Raw genomic sequence first — 14317 nt, forward strand, 5'->3', positions numbered from 1 at the left:
GACCCCGGATCGAATCCCACATCGGGCTCCCGGTGCATGGAGCCTGCTTCTCCCTCTGCCTGTGTCTCTGCCTCTCTCTCTCTCTCTCTCTCTCTGTGACTATCATAAATAAAAAAAAAAAAAAAAAAAAGAGTAACATCATGCATTTTTAAAAGCAGTCTTCCACTATAGGAAATGCCGTAAACTGCTTCACAAAACCCAAACAGACAATGCTACGGTTCCAGTGGCCTGAAAGGACCCTACAACTTAGAAACCATGATAACAAGGAGAAAGTCCTAATCAGCTTGAAGCTTCTAAAACAAAGTCTTCTTGGGGACAGGGTGATTTTCTTTTGCCATTAGTAGCCTATATCAAATCTAATTCAATCATTACCTTATCAAAAAATAAGGATTCAGTTCCTACACCGTGCTTGCTGGCATCTGCCATGGAGGAATCCTTTAGGCTGAGCAGTTTAGGTTTCTTCTGCAAAGAAGGAAAAACACCAACATGTAAGATCCAAAGAGTGACGTTCCTGGGGTTTTATTTTCATCTGTGTTCAGTGGATCCATCACTGACCACTGATTAGTAATTTGAAACAAATGAGAGAATTTGTTTCTCTCACTTTACACTCTAAAGGATTTCCACCCACCTTCTCCATCTCACAGTTTGCCTGTTGGGTCCCCCACCCTCCCAGGCTTAAGATCATTCTATTTCCCAAATATTCTCTCTACCAATGGTCACAGCATTACTGTGATAACAGACTGTCCTTACTTTTTCCATTAGCCAAAAGTAACTGTATTTTGGAACCTAGCGCTGCTACCTCATCCTAGAGTGGAGGCAGAGTTGGAACACACTGCCACAAGTGGATAGAAATCAATCCTCAACCTTTAATTATAATTCAATTTTAAAAATTCATGAAAAAGTGAAGCAGTTTATTTTCCTAAGAGAAGGAATGACTCTCTTGTCAGCAATATCCACCCGGACCAATTTAAGCTTACTTTCTCAAAGGGAATGAATAAGCTGTGACATAGCTGTCTGGCAAAATTTCACTTTTAAAAAGCCATCTCTCACCTACCTGTGAAGACATGTACAAACTCTGAGAAAAGCAGCACATTTACCTTGACCACCTCAGAGTACACTAAGAACCAAAGCCTCTACTGCTTATGCTGCCTAAGGAGAAAAGCAGGTAGGGAATTCTCATCCCCTTTTCTAGTGTTTCCACCTGAGGGTGATCAGTGTGGGAGGGGACTGATGCGAGTGGAGCTTAACTGCCAACCTGATTCTTGCTACCCATGTAATGCTCTTCCCTAAAGTAAAGAGATATAAACTATTACTATGTTCAACTTGCTTTCAAAAGGAAAAGCCATTACCAACACTGAACAATAGTCTTTCAAAAGTGTGAGCAATACCTAACATGTCAGTCTTTGTAGTTAGTTGTCTGCTTGTTCACCTCCTACTGTTAGAAATTCCACTTTTATTATTCATTAATTAGATTCTGCAGACACGTCCACCTCTTCCACATTACATGTTGCTTTAGAATTCATTAAAGCAACATTCAGTACATGCATCTAGCTCTCTCCCTAGCACAGCTGCGTTACATCAAAGAGGAAGAGAACAGGCTTAGCTTTTGCAGGCAGGACGTCAGTGTTTACTAGAACAAGAAGCATCCTGTGATAGGTCACTAACAAATTTAAGATGCCCCTCTGCTACAGCCTGAAGGTCGGGTCCTGCCCTGGAGATTACGGGGATACAGATTAAGATCTGACAACCCCACAAAGGCCTCTAGACCAAAGAACTCACAAAGTATATATACTTTACTCACAGGAGGACCTTAGAGACCACGGACTTACTTCTGAAATAATTATCAAGCTTAATAACCTTCCCTCTTATTATCGTAGGGCAGGTTGAAGGCATCAAATCAGACGAAGGGAAAAATCAGTATGTCTCAGAAACCGTGGGCAGCAAATAAAAAGACATAATGACTAGTAGCAAAGAAGAGAGAAAATACAGAGAAAACAATAAAAACTCAGAAAGTTCGGTAATTTGTGTAATCAGTGATACTCTACCCTTCTTTTGCAAAGCCAGATAAGCAGCTCCGCATCAAGTTTCTGTGACATACACCAACTCACTGACTATCGAAGACCCAACTCACAACATGCTTAGGATCAGAACACACGAACAGCCCAAGAGAGCTGTTCCATGGGCAGGGCTCGTTAGAGTCCCAAGTGCGCCGCTGTCACCTATGCTCACCTTTACCGGGGGGGTGGTCCCCGTTCCAGAGTGCCTACGGATCTGGCAGCCGTTCTGATTGGGCCTCTGAGGCTTGTTGTTCAGCTGGGGCTTCTTCACAGTGCCTCCATGGTCATTTCTCACAGAATCAACCTTTTCAGCTGTTGTTTTGCTTAAAAGCTAAGTAAGACACATCCAAGACATTAATTCTCTTACCCAAAGCAGCACTATCATTTAGAAACAGTCCCCTTCTGTTTCCAGCTTCCTAACTGATTGAAGATAATAATTCTAAATAGTGTAGTTCTTTCTAGATAAAACTTACCACCGAGCTGTTGGCATCTGGTAAGAACTGTCCAAACTCTGACAACAGATCTTCCTGATTTTTAAAAAGACGAGCCACCTGGGCATAAACCTCCTGTTCAGTCAATGCCGGAGTGTAGTTTCCTCCAGCTTCCTTGGCATTTCGTTGCTCTTTCTGACAGGAAATTGCAAATGGGAAGGTAGCAAATTAGAGGGTCACTGTTTTGAAGAACTCCCTTCGGCACACTTTTTGGGACATTAGATATCTACTAGGGCTGTGCCTAAGAAAGGTCTATGTTCTTAGCACCGTTTTAACCGCAAGCTTTTAAGTTGAAAAGTGAGTGAAAAATGGTGGCTGATAATTTTTTCAAAACTACGAAGAGGGGCACCTGGCTGACTCAGAAGAGCTTGTGACTCTTAATCTTGGGGTCATGAGCTCCAGCCCCACACTGGGTATAGAGACTAAACAAATAAATAACCTTAAAAAAAAAAAAAAAATAGGGGATTCCTGGGTGGCTCAGCGGTTTAGCACCTGCCTTTGGCCCAGGGCGTGATGCTGGAGTCCCGGGATCGAGTCCCACATCGGGCTCCCTGTATGGAGCCTGCTTCTCTGCCTATGTCTCTGTCTCTCTCTCTCTCTCACATGAATAAATAAAATCTTAAATAAATAAATAAAATTTAAAAAAAATAATAAATAAAAGTAGGACAGTATATGTGAAGGTTCAGGGGACAAGTACCAACCAATAACACACAAAACATTAGAGAAATGTCTCCTCCTTCTCCTGTAGATGAACTACACTACAAAAACCATCCTCTAAACTGCCCAGATAATAAGCATCTGCTTCACAGGGCAGTAACTTAAAAATCCTGCCTAGCTGTTACAAAGCAATTAGAGTCAGGCAAATCAAACTAGTTTTATAAACACACAGTTTTTAACCTGTTGATTTCCAGTAAAACTTAGGGAACATAATAATGGTTATTCAAGTTCTCAGACCAGATGCCCTCAGCATGTGACCTGATTAATTAAGACATGCTGAAAGGGCAACTCTCTTACCTGGTATGTGTGCAAAATTTCCAAAAATGCTTTGTAGATGTCTGGTTGGCCCTGGAACCTGTTCTTGATTTTATTAACATAGTTGATGGCATGATTAAACTCCACAGGCTGATTGTTCTGCAAGGATGGGGCCGTTCCCAACGAGATTGTCACTGGTGTATGAGGCTGGACAGGTGGAGAGCGTGGGGATGCATATGGTGGGAGAGGGGGTGTCTGCTGACTGGCTGGAGTATGTGCTTGTAGTTGGGAAGGCTAAAAAGAAAAAAAGTCATTCTCCTCAGAAATACAGATGGTCTGACATAGGAAAGAAAGGTCAAACTAAAGAGAAACAAGGTGTCTGATCAACAAATGTACTTTATTTACTCTGACCAGGCCAGTTAGCCCAACTCAAATCACACTGGGCAGGCATGGGGAGTGCAAGGGCTCACACTCTCTAATACAGATATTTTTGTTCCAAATTTTCGAAATACAACCTGAGAAGTGGCTACATCTCCAATTACAGGGAAGAATTTTTCTAATGCAATTTTTAAGCTCACTCAACAGGTGCAAACATAATAAGAAAAAAAAAATCAACCCTTACTCTCCATAGATCTTTAATGTCAAAAGACACTTGTTGCAGAATTCCACATAAAAATCTTCTAAACCACCTCTGTCCAATAGAACTCCAGTGATGGCAATGTTCTTTCATATTGCACTGTCCTATAGAATATAGCCACTAAGCTACCCAGGGCTACTGAGTACTTGAAATGTAGCCAGTACAACTGAGAAACTGAATTTATTTTAATTAGTTTAAATTTAAACACAGCCATATGTGGCTAGAGGCTACTGTATCAGACAGTGCAGTTCTAGAGCAAGTACACACCACCACCATCATCACCACCAGCAACGGGATCTTCTGCTTGGCTTGCCATGACCTAATCTGGTAAATGGAGTGACTTTTATAAAATGATGACCCCGTGGGCAGTAACATAATCTGATTATCAGATGATCATTTCTGCCTGTGCCATCAAAGTACTACTACACAATAAAGTTGCCATCTGTTGGGATGCTCATGGGTTCACAAGGCAGGAGGTGGGGACAAAATAAGTTCTTTATAAGTTATGGATGTGTTGATCTAAACAGATACCTAAGTATGTGGAAGGTAAATGTGAACCATCTTATACCAATGTGACTACTTCAGCTTCTGTGATGAAATCACCACAACTGATGTCTCTAAATTCTATATAAAGGGGAAATATCAAAGGAGGGTGCTTTCTAGGTATGCATTTTACCTGATGCAACGTATTCCAAGTGCTCACCTTGCTGACTTTGGCAGGTGGGGGCTGAGGAGCTGGTTGGGCAGGAGCTGGGGCTGACTGGGCTGAAGGCTGAGAAGGATGCTGGGGTGGTGGCTGAGGCTGGGGCTGGATGCCATGGGTGGGGATCTGATGAACCTGGCCAGGAGTTGTCACATTCACCATGTCATTGGTTTGCACCTCAATCTTGTAGCCAGGGGGCAAGAAGGTATTGAAGCCCATAATCAGGTCGGGATGTCCTTTGAACAGCTGGGACACACGACTAATCACTCCTGGAGTGTCAATGCTGATTAAAACAAAAAACAAAACATGTACATACAAACACACACACACACACACACACACACCACAAAAAGTTAAAGTGGCAAGCTTTACCAATACCCTAGTAAGAAAAAAATGCACATTCCACTAGGTTCTCTGAATAGGAAAACATGTAAAATCAACCTGCATATCACCAAATCAACAAAATACAAAGAACTCTGAAATTCCAAAGCAATTTTAGCCTCATATTCAAAGAGGTTTGGTCACAATTTTGAACACAACATATATTCACGATAACAGTCCTAACAAGCAGATCCTTAACAGCATATCTAAAGCAGCAACTCCCACGCAGGACCCACTCTCTACCACATGAGGATAAATCATTGTGTGTTCACAGTTTTCACGAGTTACTCTAGCAAGTGAACCACGCCAGAATATTAGCGTACCCTACGTCAACTCCGAGACCAGGTGGGGCTCATCACTATCCTTCTACTTCCCTGATTGAGATGACGTGCTAAGGAAAATTAACCAACAGGGTGAATACAAAGTCCAGGACCCATAATCGTCATCAAGAAAGCAATACATGAAATAAAGACATGATCCTAAAAATTAAACTCCCCAAAAGGAGGCATCCTTTATCTTTCAGCGTACGAAAATAAGCAATATCCTCCCTCCAAAAGCAACATTTCAAGCACAAAGCTTGAATACAACCACATAGATCTTTTACCTCTGAGATTTAAATTCCTTCATGATGTCAAGGAAATCATTGTAGACCTGAGGCTGACTACCAAACTGCAGCTTCACCTGGTCAAGATAGGACAGCGCATCCTCCACCTGAGGCAGGGATAAATCTCAAGGTTATAAAAAGAAAATAAGCCAAGAATTATTTAAAACAAATGATTTATGCCTAAACAAAATTAACATGAAAATAAAATGAAATAAAAATATATAATAAATATACAGGAAAGTATTAAACATTAGTATGGATGCCCATAAAACTCAAGCTTAAAATAAAAATCAATTCATAAAATTTATAGCCTTGCTTTAGATAATTTTGGGGAGAATGATTAGTGAAAAATCATCACATTAATATCATTCACTTATTCATTTCACAAGTATCTACTAAACTACAACATACCGTGCCAGGCCCAACATGAATTACTAAGGAGTCAATGACAAACAAGGCACAGTCCCTGCTCTACAGAAGTTCATTCACATCTAGCCGGGAATCCTGATACAGTAGGGTACGTGGGTGATCACAAAATGCCCAGAGAGCACATGGGAAGGGCACTTCTGCACTAAGAAAAACCTATGGGCACATAAGGGAGGAGGAGGGCTTCCCCAAGAAGTGATGTCTAAACTGAGTCCTAAGGATGAGTACAAGTTAGCCAAAGTGAAGACAGACCTACAAAGTCAGAGGAAGCAGCATGAGCATAATCCCAGACAGGACACCATCTGGTACACTGGGAAAACACAGTTTAGTTTGGCTGAAGGATCTGTGGTGAAGGGGAAGAACGGTGGCAGGAAGAGTGACAAGAGAGGAGACCGAAGAGGAAGCAGGGCCTAGATCCCAAAATGTCCTGCAAATCTTGTTAAAAAACTGTTTAGGGGAGAGGCACATGGGTGGCTCAGTAAGTTAAGCGTCTGACTCCAGCTCAGGTCATGATCTCAGGTTTCTGGGATAAGTCTCCAATCTGGCTCCAAACTCAGTGGGGAGTCGACTTGTCCCTCTGCCCCTCCCCTTGCTCATACTCTTGCACATGCTGTCTCTCTCAAATAAATAAAATCTTTAAAAACAAAACAGAAACAAACAAAAAAGCAGTTTATGGGTGCCTGGGTGGCTCAATAGGTTAAGTGTCTGACTCTTGATCTTGGCTCAAGTCATGATCTCAGGGTACCGAGTCCCACATCAGGCCCTGGCTGGAAGAGGAGCCTGCTTAAGATTCTCTCCCTCCTCTGCTCCTTCCCCTCCTCACACATGCGCTCTTTCTCTTTTCTTTAAAAGGAAAAAAAAAAAAAGGCAGTTTAGATTTTTAGTATCTGTTTTAGTGTACTCAATTTGGCTACAGTGTTGAGAACAAATTGATGCAAAGGAAGATAGATTAAAAGGAGGCAGGAGGAGGGGTGCCTATGTGGCTCAGTCAGCTAAGCATCTCCCTCTGGCTCAGGTCATGGCCCCTGGATCAAGCCCTGTGTCAGGCTCCCTGCTCAGAGGAGAGTCAGCTTCTCCCTCTCCATCTGCCTGTTGCTCCTCCTACTCGTGCTCTCTCACTCACAGAAACAAATAAAATCTTAAAAAGCAAGCAAGCAAGCAAGCATGCAGGAAACCAATTATGCTGTAAGACTAAATTCAGCATGCAATCCATAGTGGCTTGAATTGTAGTATTGGCCAAAGGAATAAAGAGAATGGGATACACACAAAAGCTTTTTAGGAGGTAGAAGTGACAGAAATTCAAGACTGACTGGATATGGGATAAGGGAGAGGGAACATTCACTAAATTATAAATTACTTGGCCATTCACAAAGAGGAACAAGACTGAAGGTCTAGAAAGTTAGGAGTCTGATTTGGGACAACTTAATTTGTACTTAGGAGATATCCAAGGGGATTACCTACTAGATGTTTCCTATATATTGTGGGAATATTTTAAATTATACAAAATAGGGGCACCTGGGTGGCTAAGTGGTTGGGTATCTGCCTTTCGCTCAGGTCATGGTCCCCAGGTCCTGGGATCAAGTTCCTCATTGGGCTCCCCGCATGGAGCCTGCTTCTCCCTCTGCCTATGTCTCTGCCTCTCTCTGTGTCTCTCATGAATGAATGAATCTTTTAAATAAATAAATAAATAAATAAATAATACAAAATATAAGCTTAGGGAAGTTTCAGAAATAAACATATGATTTTGATAAGCCCTACTCTTGTGATATACTGTGAAGTAGAACATTTATATTCAAATAAACCATTAAATGATATTTCCAGAGTTGCCCAAACTTCCCTTATGGGAAGCTCCATTATGGGAACCATTATCCCACAGTTAGAGTATTTCATGGTTGCAAGAGTAGTTTGTATACTTTGTCAATACCCATTCATTTCACGGTTGCTTTTTCTCTACTTTTAGAAATAACACAACAATCTGTTAAAATTCAATGGACTATTTATAATTCATATTCAGAACTTTCTATATTGAAATGTTTCATTAATAATGACCAAGGTGGGGATCCCTGGGTGGCGCAGCGGTTTAGCGCCTGCCTTTGGCCCAGGGCGCGATCCTGGGGACCCGGGATCGAATCCCACGTCGGGCTCCCGGTGCATGGAGTCTGCTTCTCCCTCTGCCTGTGTCTCTGCCTCTCTCTCTCTCTCTGTGTGACTATCATAAATAAATAAAAAAATTAAAAAAAAAAATTAATGACCAAGGTGATAGAATATAAAACTAAGTTTGCAGAAGAAATACTTTGGGAGATATTTAAGAATAGCATTCACAATCACATGACAAAGAAGAATTATCAAAAATAAACATGAAATTTTGAATAAAAAGAAAACAGGCTATAGTATAATAATTACTACAGAGAAAGAAAAAGTGCAGATGTCTGACTGAAAGAAATGTGATGTGTCTATGTCTGGGGGAAAAAAAGGTACTGGTCACAGTAAACTGCTATTTAAATTAGTTACAAAATAACACTATGCTTTAAAATGCCCAGTGTAACAACCACATTATAAATGAACTATGCGGGGGCCAGGGAGGAGCGGCTGGGTGGCTCAGTTCCACTCTCAATTTCGGCTCAGGTCATGATCTCAGAATGGTGAGATCCAGGCCCATGTCAGACTCTGAGCTGGGCATAGAGTCTCCTTAAGATTCTCTCTCTCCCTCTGCCCCTTCACCCCAATAAATAAATAAGTAAATAAACTACCTGCATGTAAGCATAGTGAGGAAATTCTCTCATTACCTAAAGTAGAGTTCAATTCTTTATAAAAACGTATATGCAGCTCTAGAAACCACAACTCAGAAAATAACTTGGAGCTGGTCCTTCAGAAACTGTGGATTCAGGGAAGAACTCGGGGAAACCCTGAATCTGCCGATGTGTTTTCTTGGTTCACTTCAACAGGCATTTATTACCAAGGTCCTTAACCTCTTGAAGTACACAATCTTGTTGGGGAGACAAACATGAACAACTGTAAAGAGAACTTGCTAAAGATGTGCTAAATATCGATGCTGCTAGCATTCAACAAGTAGCTAAAATCACACTAAACATGCCTGAAATTATTCAAATCTTTCTTGTCATCAATCTGCCAGAGACAAAAAAGAAAGTATAGACAATGATGGTGCTTGAAATAACCTAAGGATTTTCACTGAATACTTCCTCATCATAGAATATAAATGGCTTATTGAAGTTGATTCAAATGCTTGTAAAGCATTTTAAGACTGATCCAAAAATGGCTGGCAATGTGGGAATACTGAATGAAGCTACAATGGAGGCACGAGAAAGCATTTTACCCCTCCTCATCAGAACAGAAATTCAACAAGTTCTTGCATCCAGGAATCATACTCAAGAGCAAGAAGAGAAGGAACAGAGCAAGAAGTCCTAACTCTGTCCATAACTCACTCTATAACCCCAACTCTAGAACCCTTTCTTACTTTCTTGATGGTTTCTGTAAAACAGACAAAGCACATCTGTATAGTTATACTCAAGTGAGGGAGATGAGTAAAATAGCTGCTGTGTTTTGACAGGACTGGCAGAAAAAGCTTATAAAAATGTATATTTTTGTTAGTTTAATAGCAAGTTTAGAAGCCCTTTTGCAAGATTAAGGTATTAACTGATGAATACAGTATTAATATAGAATTAAATCATACCAAACCAACTCTAAAAAAATATTTTCATCAGGACTTTGTGAGGTACTAAGTTCATGGCAATAATACAGTTTGGTATACAGCCATCACTCTACAAGCAGACAACCAAAATGTTTTAAGAAAAACATCAATATAGCTTGTACAAATTTTCCCAAAGACAGAGCCCAGAGTGAAAATTTCAGGCCCAAATAATTTGACTCTCTTTAAAGACTATGCTTAAGTATAGTCAACTCTTTTTTTTTTATTTTTCAGTATAGTCAATTTTTAGTTACTTAACATAGACAAAATAAATTTCACAAAATCCCTCTATATAGCATTCAATTTTCTTAGGCCAATATTAAACAAGTTCCTGAGTACCCAAAGTAATGAGGGCAGGGATCAAGGAGAACTACATTAAGTATCAAGAAAAACAGAAGGCCAAAATGTTTGCTACACATGGATGTATCCTTCAGGGGTATACTGTTCATTCCTACCTGGAAGCTATTTAATTAGGCTGATAGGACCAAATGAAGACGCAACATCTTATCTCCTTATAGTTCCTTAATTTGTATTTCTTGCACTTGATTTTAAATTTTATATAAATGTAAAATAAGAAAAACAAATCTGAAACACTTACTGCAACAATCACTTATTTTGAAGTCACACTCAAGTAAGCAGAGAGAGAGGGGGTTAGCTGGGAACACAAGCTCCACTTCTCCACAGATGCCTCATGAATTTCAAAAGGACTAAAAACCTACAGCACATACTCAGCAGAACAGATGAAAACACTGACACTTCATTCACAATTATAGTCTTCCCCAATCTTTATTAAGGTTCCCAAAAAAGGAGCATGTGTTTTACTAAGGATGGACGTGAAGATGGCAGCCCATTCAGCTATTTATAAACAGGGATAAAAAGAGTAAATCGTAAGGTAATACTGGACCCAGTGACTGTACAGGACTGTAGCCAACTATGTGTACACTCAACAAAACCTTATGCCATGCTAAGAACTAAGAGTTCAATAGGAGGCATCAAAAAAAAAAGGACTTTATTTCGTATGGAAAGAGTCCTGCTATCCTGACACGTCTGAGTACCATGCATTCATGCATTCCAAAAACATTTCCTGAATGTATTCTCTGGATCAGGCACGGACGGTAAGAGGGGAAATCTAAGTAGGTTTCAAAACAAAAACAAAGTAAAACTTATGATTCAATCCCTAGTCTAGTATGTTAAAAGTTATAATGCCACTATGAATAGGCTGAAGCCAATGCTTCCTGCTGAGAGAGAAAACTTCTCAATGAAAGAAGAGGAGCTGAATATCACCTTAAGCCTCTGAAATTGCTGCTGTCCCTGCACTGGTGCAACTGGTGGGGCAGGATGAGCATGACTCTGGACCACCTGGCCTCCGTGGGGCTGCACAGCTGCTGGGTGATGATGACTGCTATGAACCGCTGCGATGGTGGGCCCGTGACTGCCAGAGCTCTGTGGCACTGCTGAAACCTGGGGTGGACAAAATGCAGACAAGAAACTTCAAGGCTTCTGCATTCTTCCCCAGATGTATCTAAAAGACATGCATGCGTATCTTTGCACACACACAGAGAATTACGGATCTTCATTGACTTACATCCTGGGGTTACATCCTGATAAATCCATTTTAGGCTGAAAATACCCTATGTTGAAAATGCATTTAATACAGCTACCCTCACAAACATCATAGCTCAGCCTAGCCTACCCTAAATGTGCTCAGAACACTTAGCGTAGCCACAGTTGGGCAAAATCATCTCACACAAAGCCTATTTTACAAGAAAGTGTTAAATATCTCATGTAATATGCTAAATACTATACAAAAAGAGAAAAACAGAATGGAATGGCATAAGGGTATCTATCAGTTGTTTACCCTCGTAATCCTGTGGCTGACCAGGAGCTGCGGCTGCTACCGCCCAGCATCAGAGGAGAGTACAGTACTTCATACTGCTAGCCTGAGAAAAGATCCAGATTCAAAATTCCAAGTATGATTTTTAGTGTACATCACTTTTGTGTTATCATAAAGTTGAAAAATTGGAAGTCAAACTATCCTAAGTTCGGGACCATCTGTATTCAGAAACCTAAATTTCCCACAAAGGGAACTGGTGAAATAAATTATAACTCACCCATATTACAACAGAATTCTCTGCCACTATTGAAAACTATATGGCTCAACACTTCTCAAACTATCTATGGCAAAGGACACGTTTTTCTTTTTTCTTTTTTTTCGTTTTTCTTTTTTCTTAAATTCCAATCCATCATGGGCCACTACTTTTATAAGATACGATAAAAATGAATTACTAGAGAAGTGAAATGAAAAATACATAAGCCCATAATTTCCATTCTCACATTTTAGAGATATATGACAAAATTACTATGTCCATGTCCAAATCACTATAAGTTTCTAAATACTCTCATTTTCTACACTCAAGGTCATTATAGATTAATAAGAAAGTATACACATCAGCCATCTGTGGACCACACTTGGAATAGCACTGATATAGATGCATATATTTTAACATTATAATATGTTCACAATTGGGCAGTCAGGGTGGCTCAGCAGTTTAGCGCCGCCTTCAGTCCAGGGCGTGACCTCGGGGTCCCGGGATGGAGTCCCTAGTCGGGCTCCCTGCAGGGAGCCTGCTTCTCCCTCTGCCTGTGTCTCTGCCTCTCTCTCTCTGTGTCTCTCATGAATAAATAAATAAAATCTTTTAAAAAATAAAATAAAAAAATAATACGTTCACAATCTGTAAGCTGAATGCATTCATGTGTTACATATGGATTTAAACTTCTAAATTTTTTCAGAAAGCACATTACAAAGCAGTATCTATAAATCAAAATAATCTTTTAAACCTTAGGTAACAAATATACAGCAAAATGTTAGCAATTTAGCTTGTGGTGGGATTAGAGAAGATTTTTATTTTGCTTATGACCCTTATTTTCTACTTCTATCCCTATTTGTTTATTTTGCTTATCTTTATTTGCTAAACAAAACTTTCTTCCAAATTGTTAGTGGTTTGGCCTCAAACATAATTATCTTCTATGCTTTTTCTCATCCTCTTATAAACTTAGAGTGAAATAAAACACAAGATCCTTTCCTTCCATTTCTATTACAAAAAAAAAAAAAAATGCTACATGAAATTTCCAAAGCTTTTTTTAAATTTTCCTATTTCAGAACTGTTAATCACCACAGAAAACAACTAAGGACGATATACTTGATTTGCCAAGTCAAATAAAAAGACTAAATAACATGAGACTTCATCTAAATAATGGAAGTTGTATACTACAACATAAGAGAGGGTAAGTTTTTTTTTTTTTTCAAGTCTCCACAAATTTATAGGGGAGGGTGGGAAATAGACAATTACTTACAAACCTACCCAAACAATAGTTACATATTAGGAGTAAAAAGAAACTATTTAGACAGTTCTAAAAGCTCTAATATACCTCTAGCAAGAAGGGTTATTATTATTCTGAGCTTCTATATTCCAACATGCATGTTTTGAAGTTTTTTAAAAGGCTTAACTGGAACTTATAAACACTTGAGATGACAGGTTTTATATGAGCTTTTATATTTTGTATTACAGCTTCTAATATAGATGCAACTATCCCAGGTATAGGAAAAGTCATCAATCTGTTCAAATAAAAGTAATCACCCAAGGAAAACAAGGAGCCTTACTTTTTTCCAAGGTCGAATTTAAAGATTCAATTTGTAGCAGTCTTCTGACTGTGGCCCTCAGCCCCATAGGAGGGCATGGTACTGCTTCTAAAGGGACTCCTAAGAATGACACCTAAGGAATCACCATCTCCTACTTCCCCTGGATTTCCCTCTTCTTTGTTTTCTTCTAATAAATTCTGAGAAATTTATGGATTTATGGAATTGCTAAGTCAAAAAGTAATTAATAAATCTGCCACAGGGGCACCTGGGTGGCTCCGTGGTTAAGCGTCTGCCTTTGGCTCAGGTCGTGATCTCAGGGTCCTGGGATCGAGTCCCACATTAGGCTCCTCTCAGGGAGCCTGCCTCTGCCTCTGCCTGTGTCTGCCTCTCTCTGTGTGTCTCTCATGAATAAATTAAATCTTAAAAAAATAAAATAAAATAAATCTGCCGCAAACTGTCAAATTGTTCTCAAGAAAGATTACACCAATGTATGTTCCTGGTACAAGCCCTACCTTTTAAGTGTCACTAACAGGGCAGCCCATGTGGCTCAGCGGTTTAGCGCCGCCTTCAGTCCAGGGCATGATCCTGGAGACCCGGGATCGAGTCCCACATCAGGCTCCCTGCATGGAGCCTTCTTCTCCTTCTGCCTGTGTCTCTGCCTCTCTCTCTCTCCCTCTCTCTGTGTGTCTCTATGAATAAA

The 14317-nt window shown here is 40.1% G+C and overlaps 1 protein-coding gene and 1 long non-coding RNA gene across 5 annotated transcripts in view; one reads left to right on the plus strand and one right to left on the minus strand.

The window, feature by feature from the left end:
- LOC144303579 (uncharacterized) overlaps positions 1–13839 on the plus strand; it is a 33626-nt gene extending 19787 nt beyond the window's left edge. The window contains exons 1-3 of one of the 2 annotated variants that reach the window (XR_013370604.1): positions 4233–4484; positions 13138–13262; positions 13547–13839. This is a non-coding gene — a long non-coding RNA (uncharacterized LOC144303579). Of the gene's footprint in view, positions 1–4232; positions 4485–13137; positions 13263–13546 lie in introns of those variants that run through there. The other variant, XR_013370605.1, reaches the window with a different exon arrangement.
- SIN3A (SIN3 transcription regulator family member A) overlaps positions 1–14317 on the minus strand; it is a 74939-nt gene that overhangs the window by 36997 nt on the left and 23625 nt on the right. For all 3 annotated transcript variants that reach the window (XM_077881974.1, XM_077881973.1, XM_077881972.1), the window contains 7 exons: positions 11262–11438; positions 5846–5952; positions 4861–5143; positions 3563–3814; positions 2531–2683; positions 2230–2388; positions 373–462 (listed from right to left, as the gene is read on the minus strand). In XM_077881974.1, coding sequence (XP_077738100.1) covers positions 373–462; positions 2230–2388; positions 2531–2683; positions 3563–3814; positions 4861–5143; positions 5846–5952; positions 11262–11438 — 1221 coding nt within the window. The remainder of the gene's footprint in view (positions 1–372; positions 463–2229; positions 2389–2530; positions 2684–3562; positions 3815–4860; positions 5144–5845; positions 5953–11261; positions 11439–14317) is intronic.

The sequence above is a fragment of the Canis aureus genome, chromosome 32 (assembly GCF_053574225.1).
Source record: "Canis aureus isolate CA01 chromosome 32, VMU_Caureus_v.1.0, whole genome shotgun sequence".
In the NCBI taxonomy this organism is placed as follows: domain Eukaryota; kingdom Metazoa; phylum Chordata; class Mammalia; order Carnivora; family Canidae; genus Canis; species Canis aureus.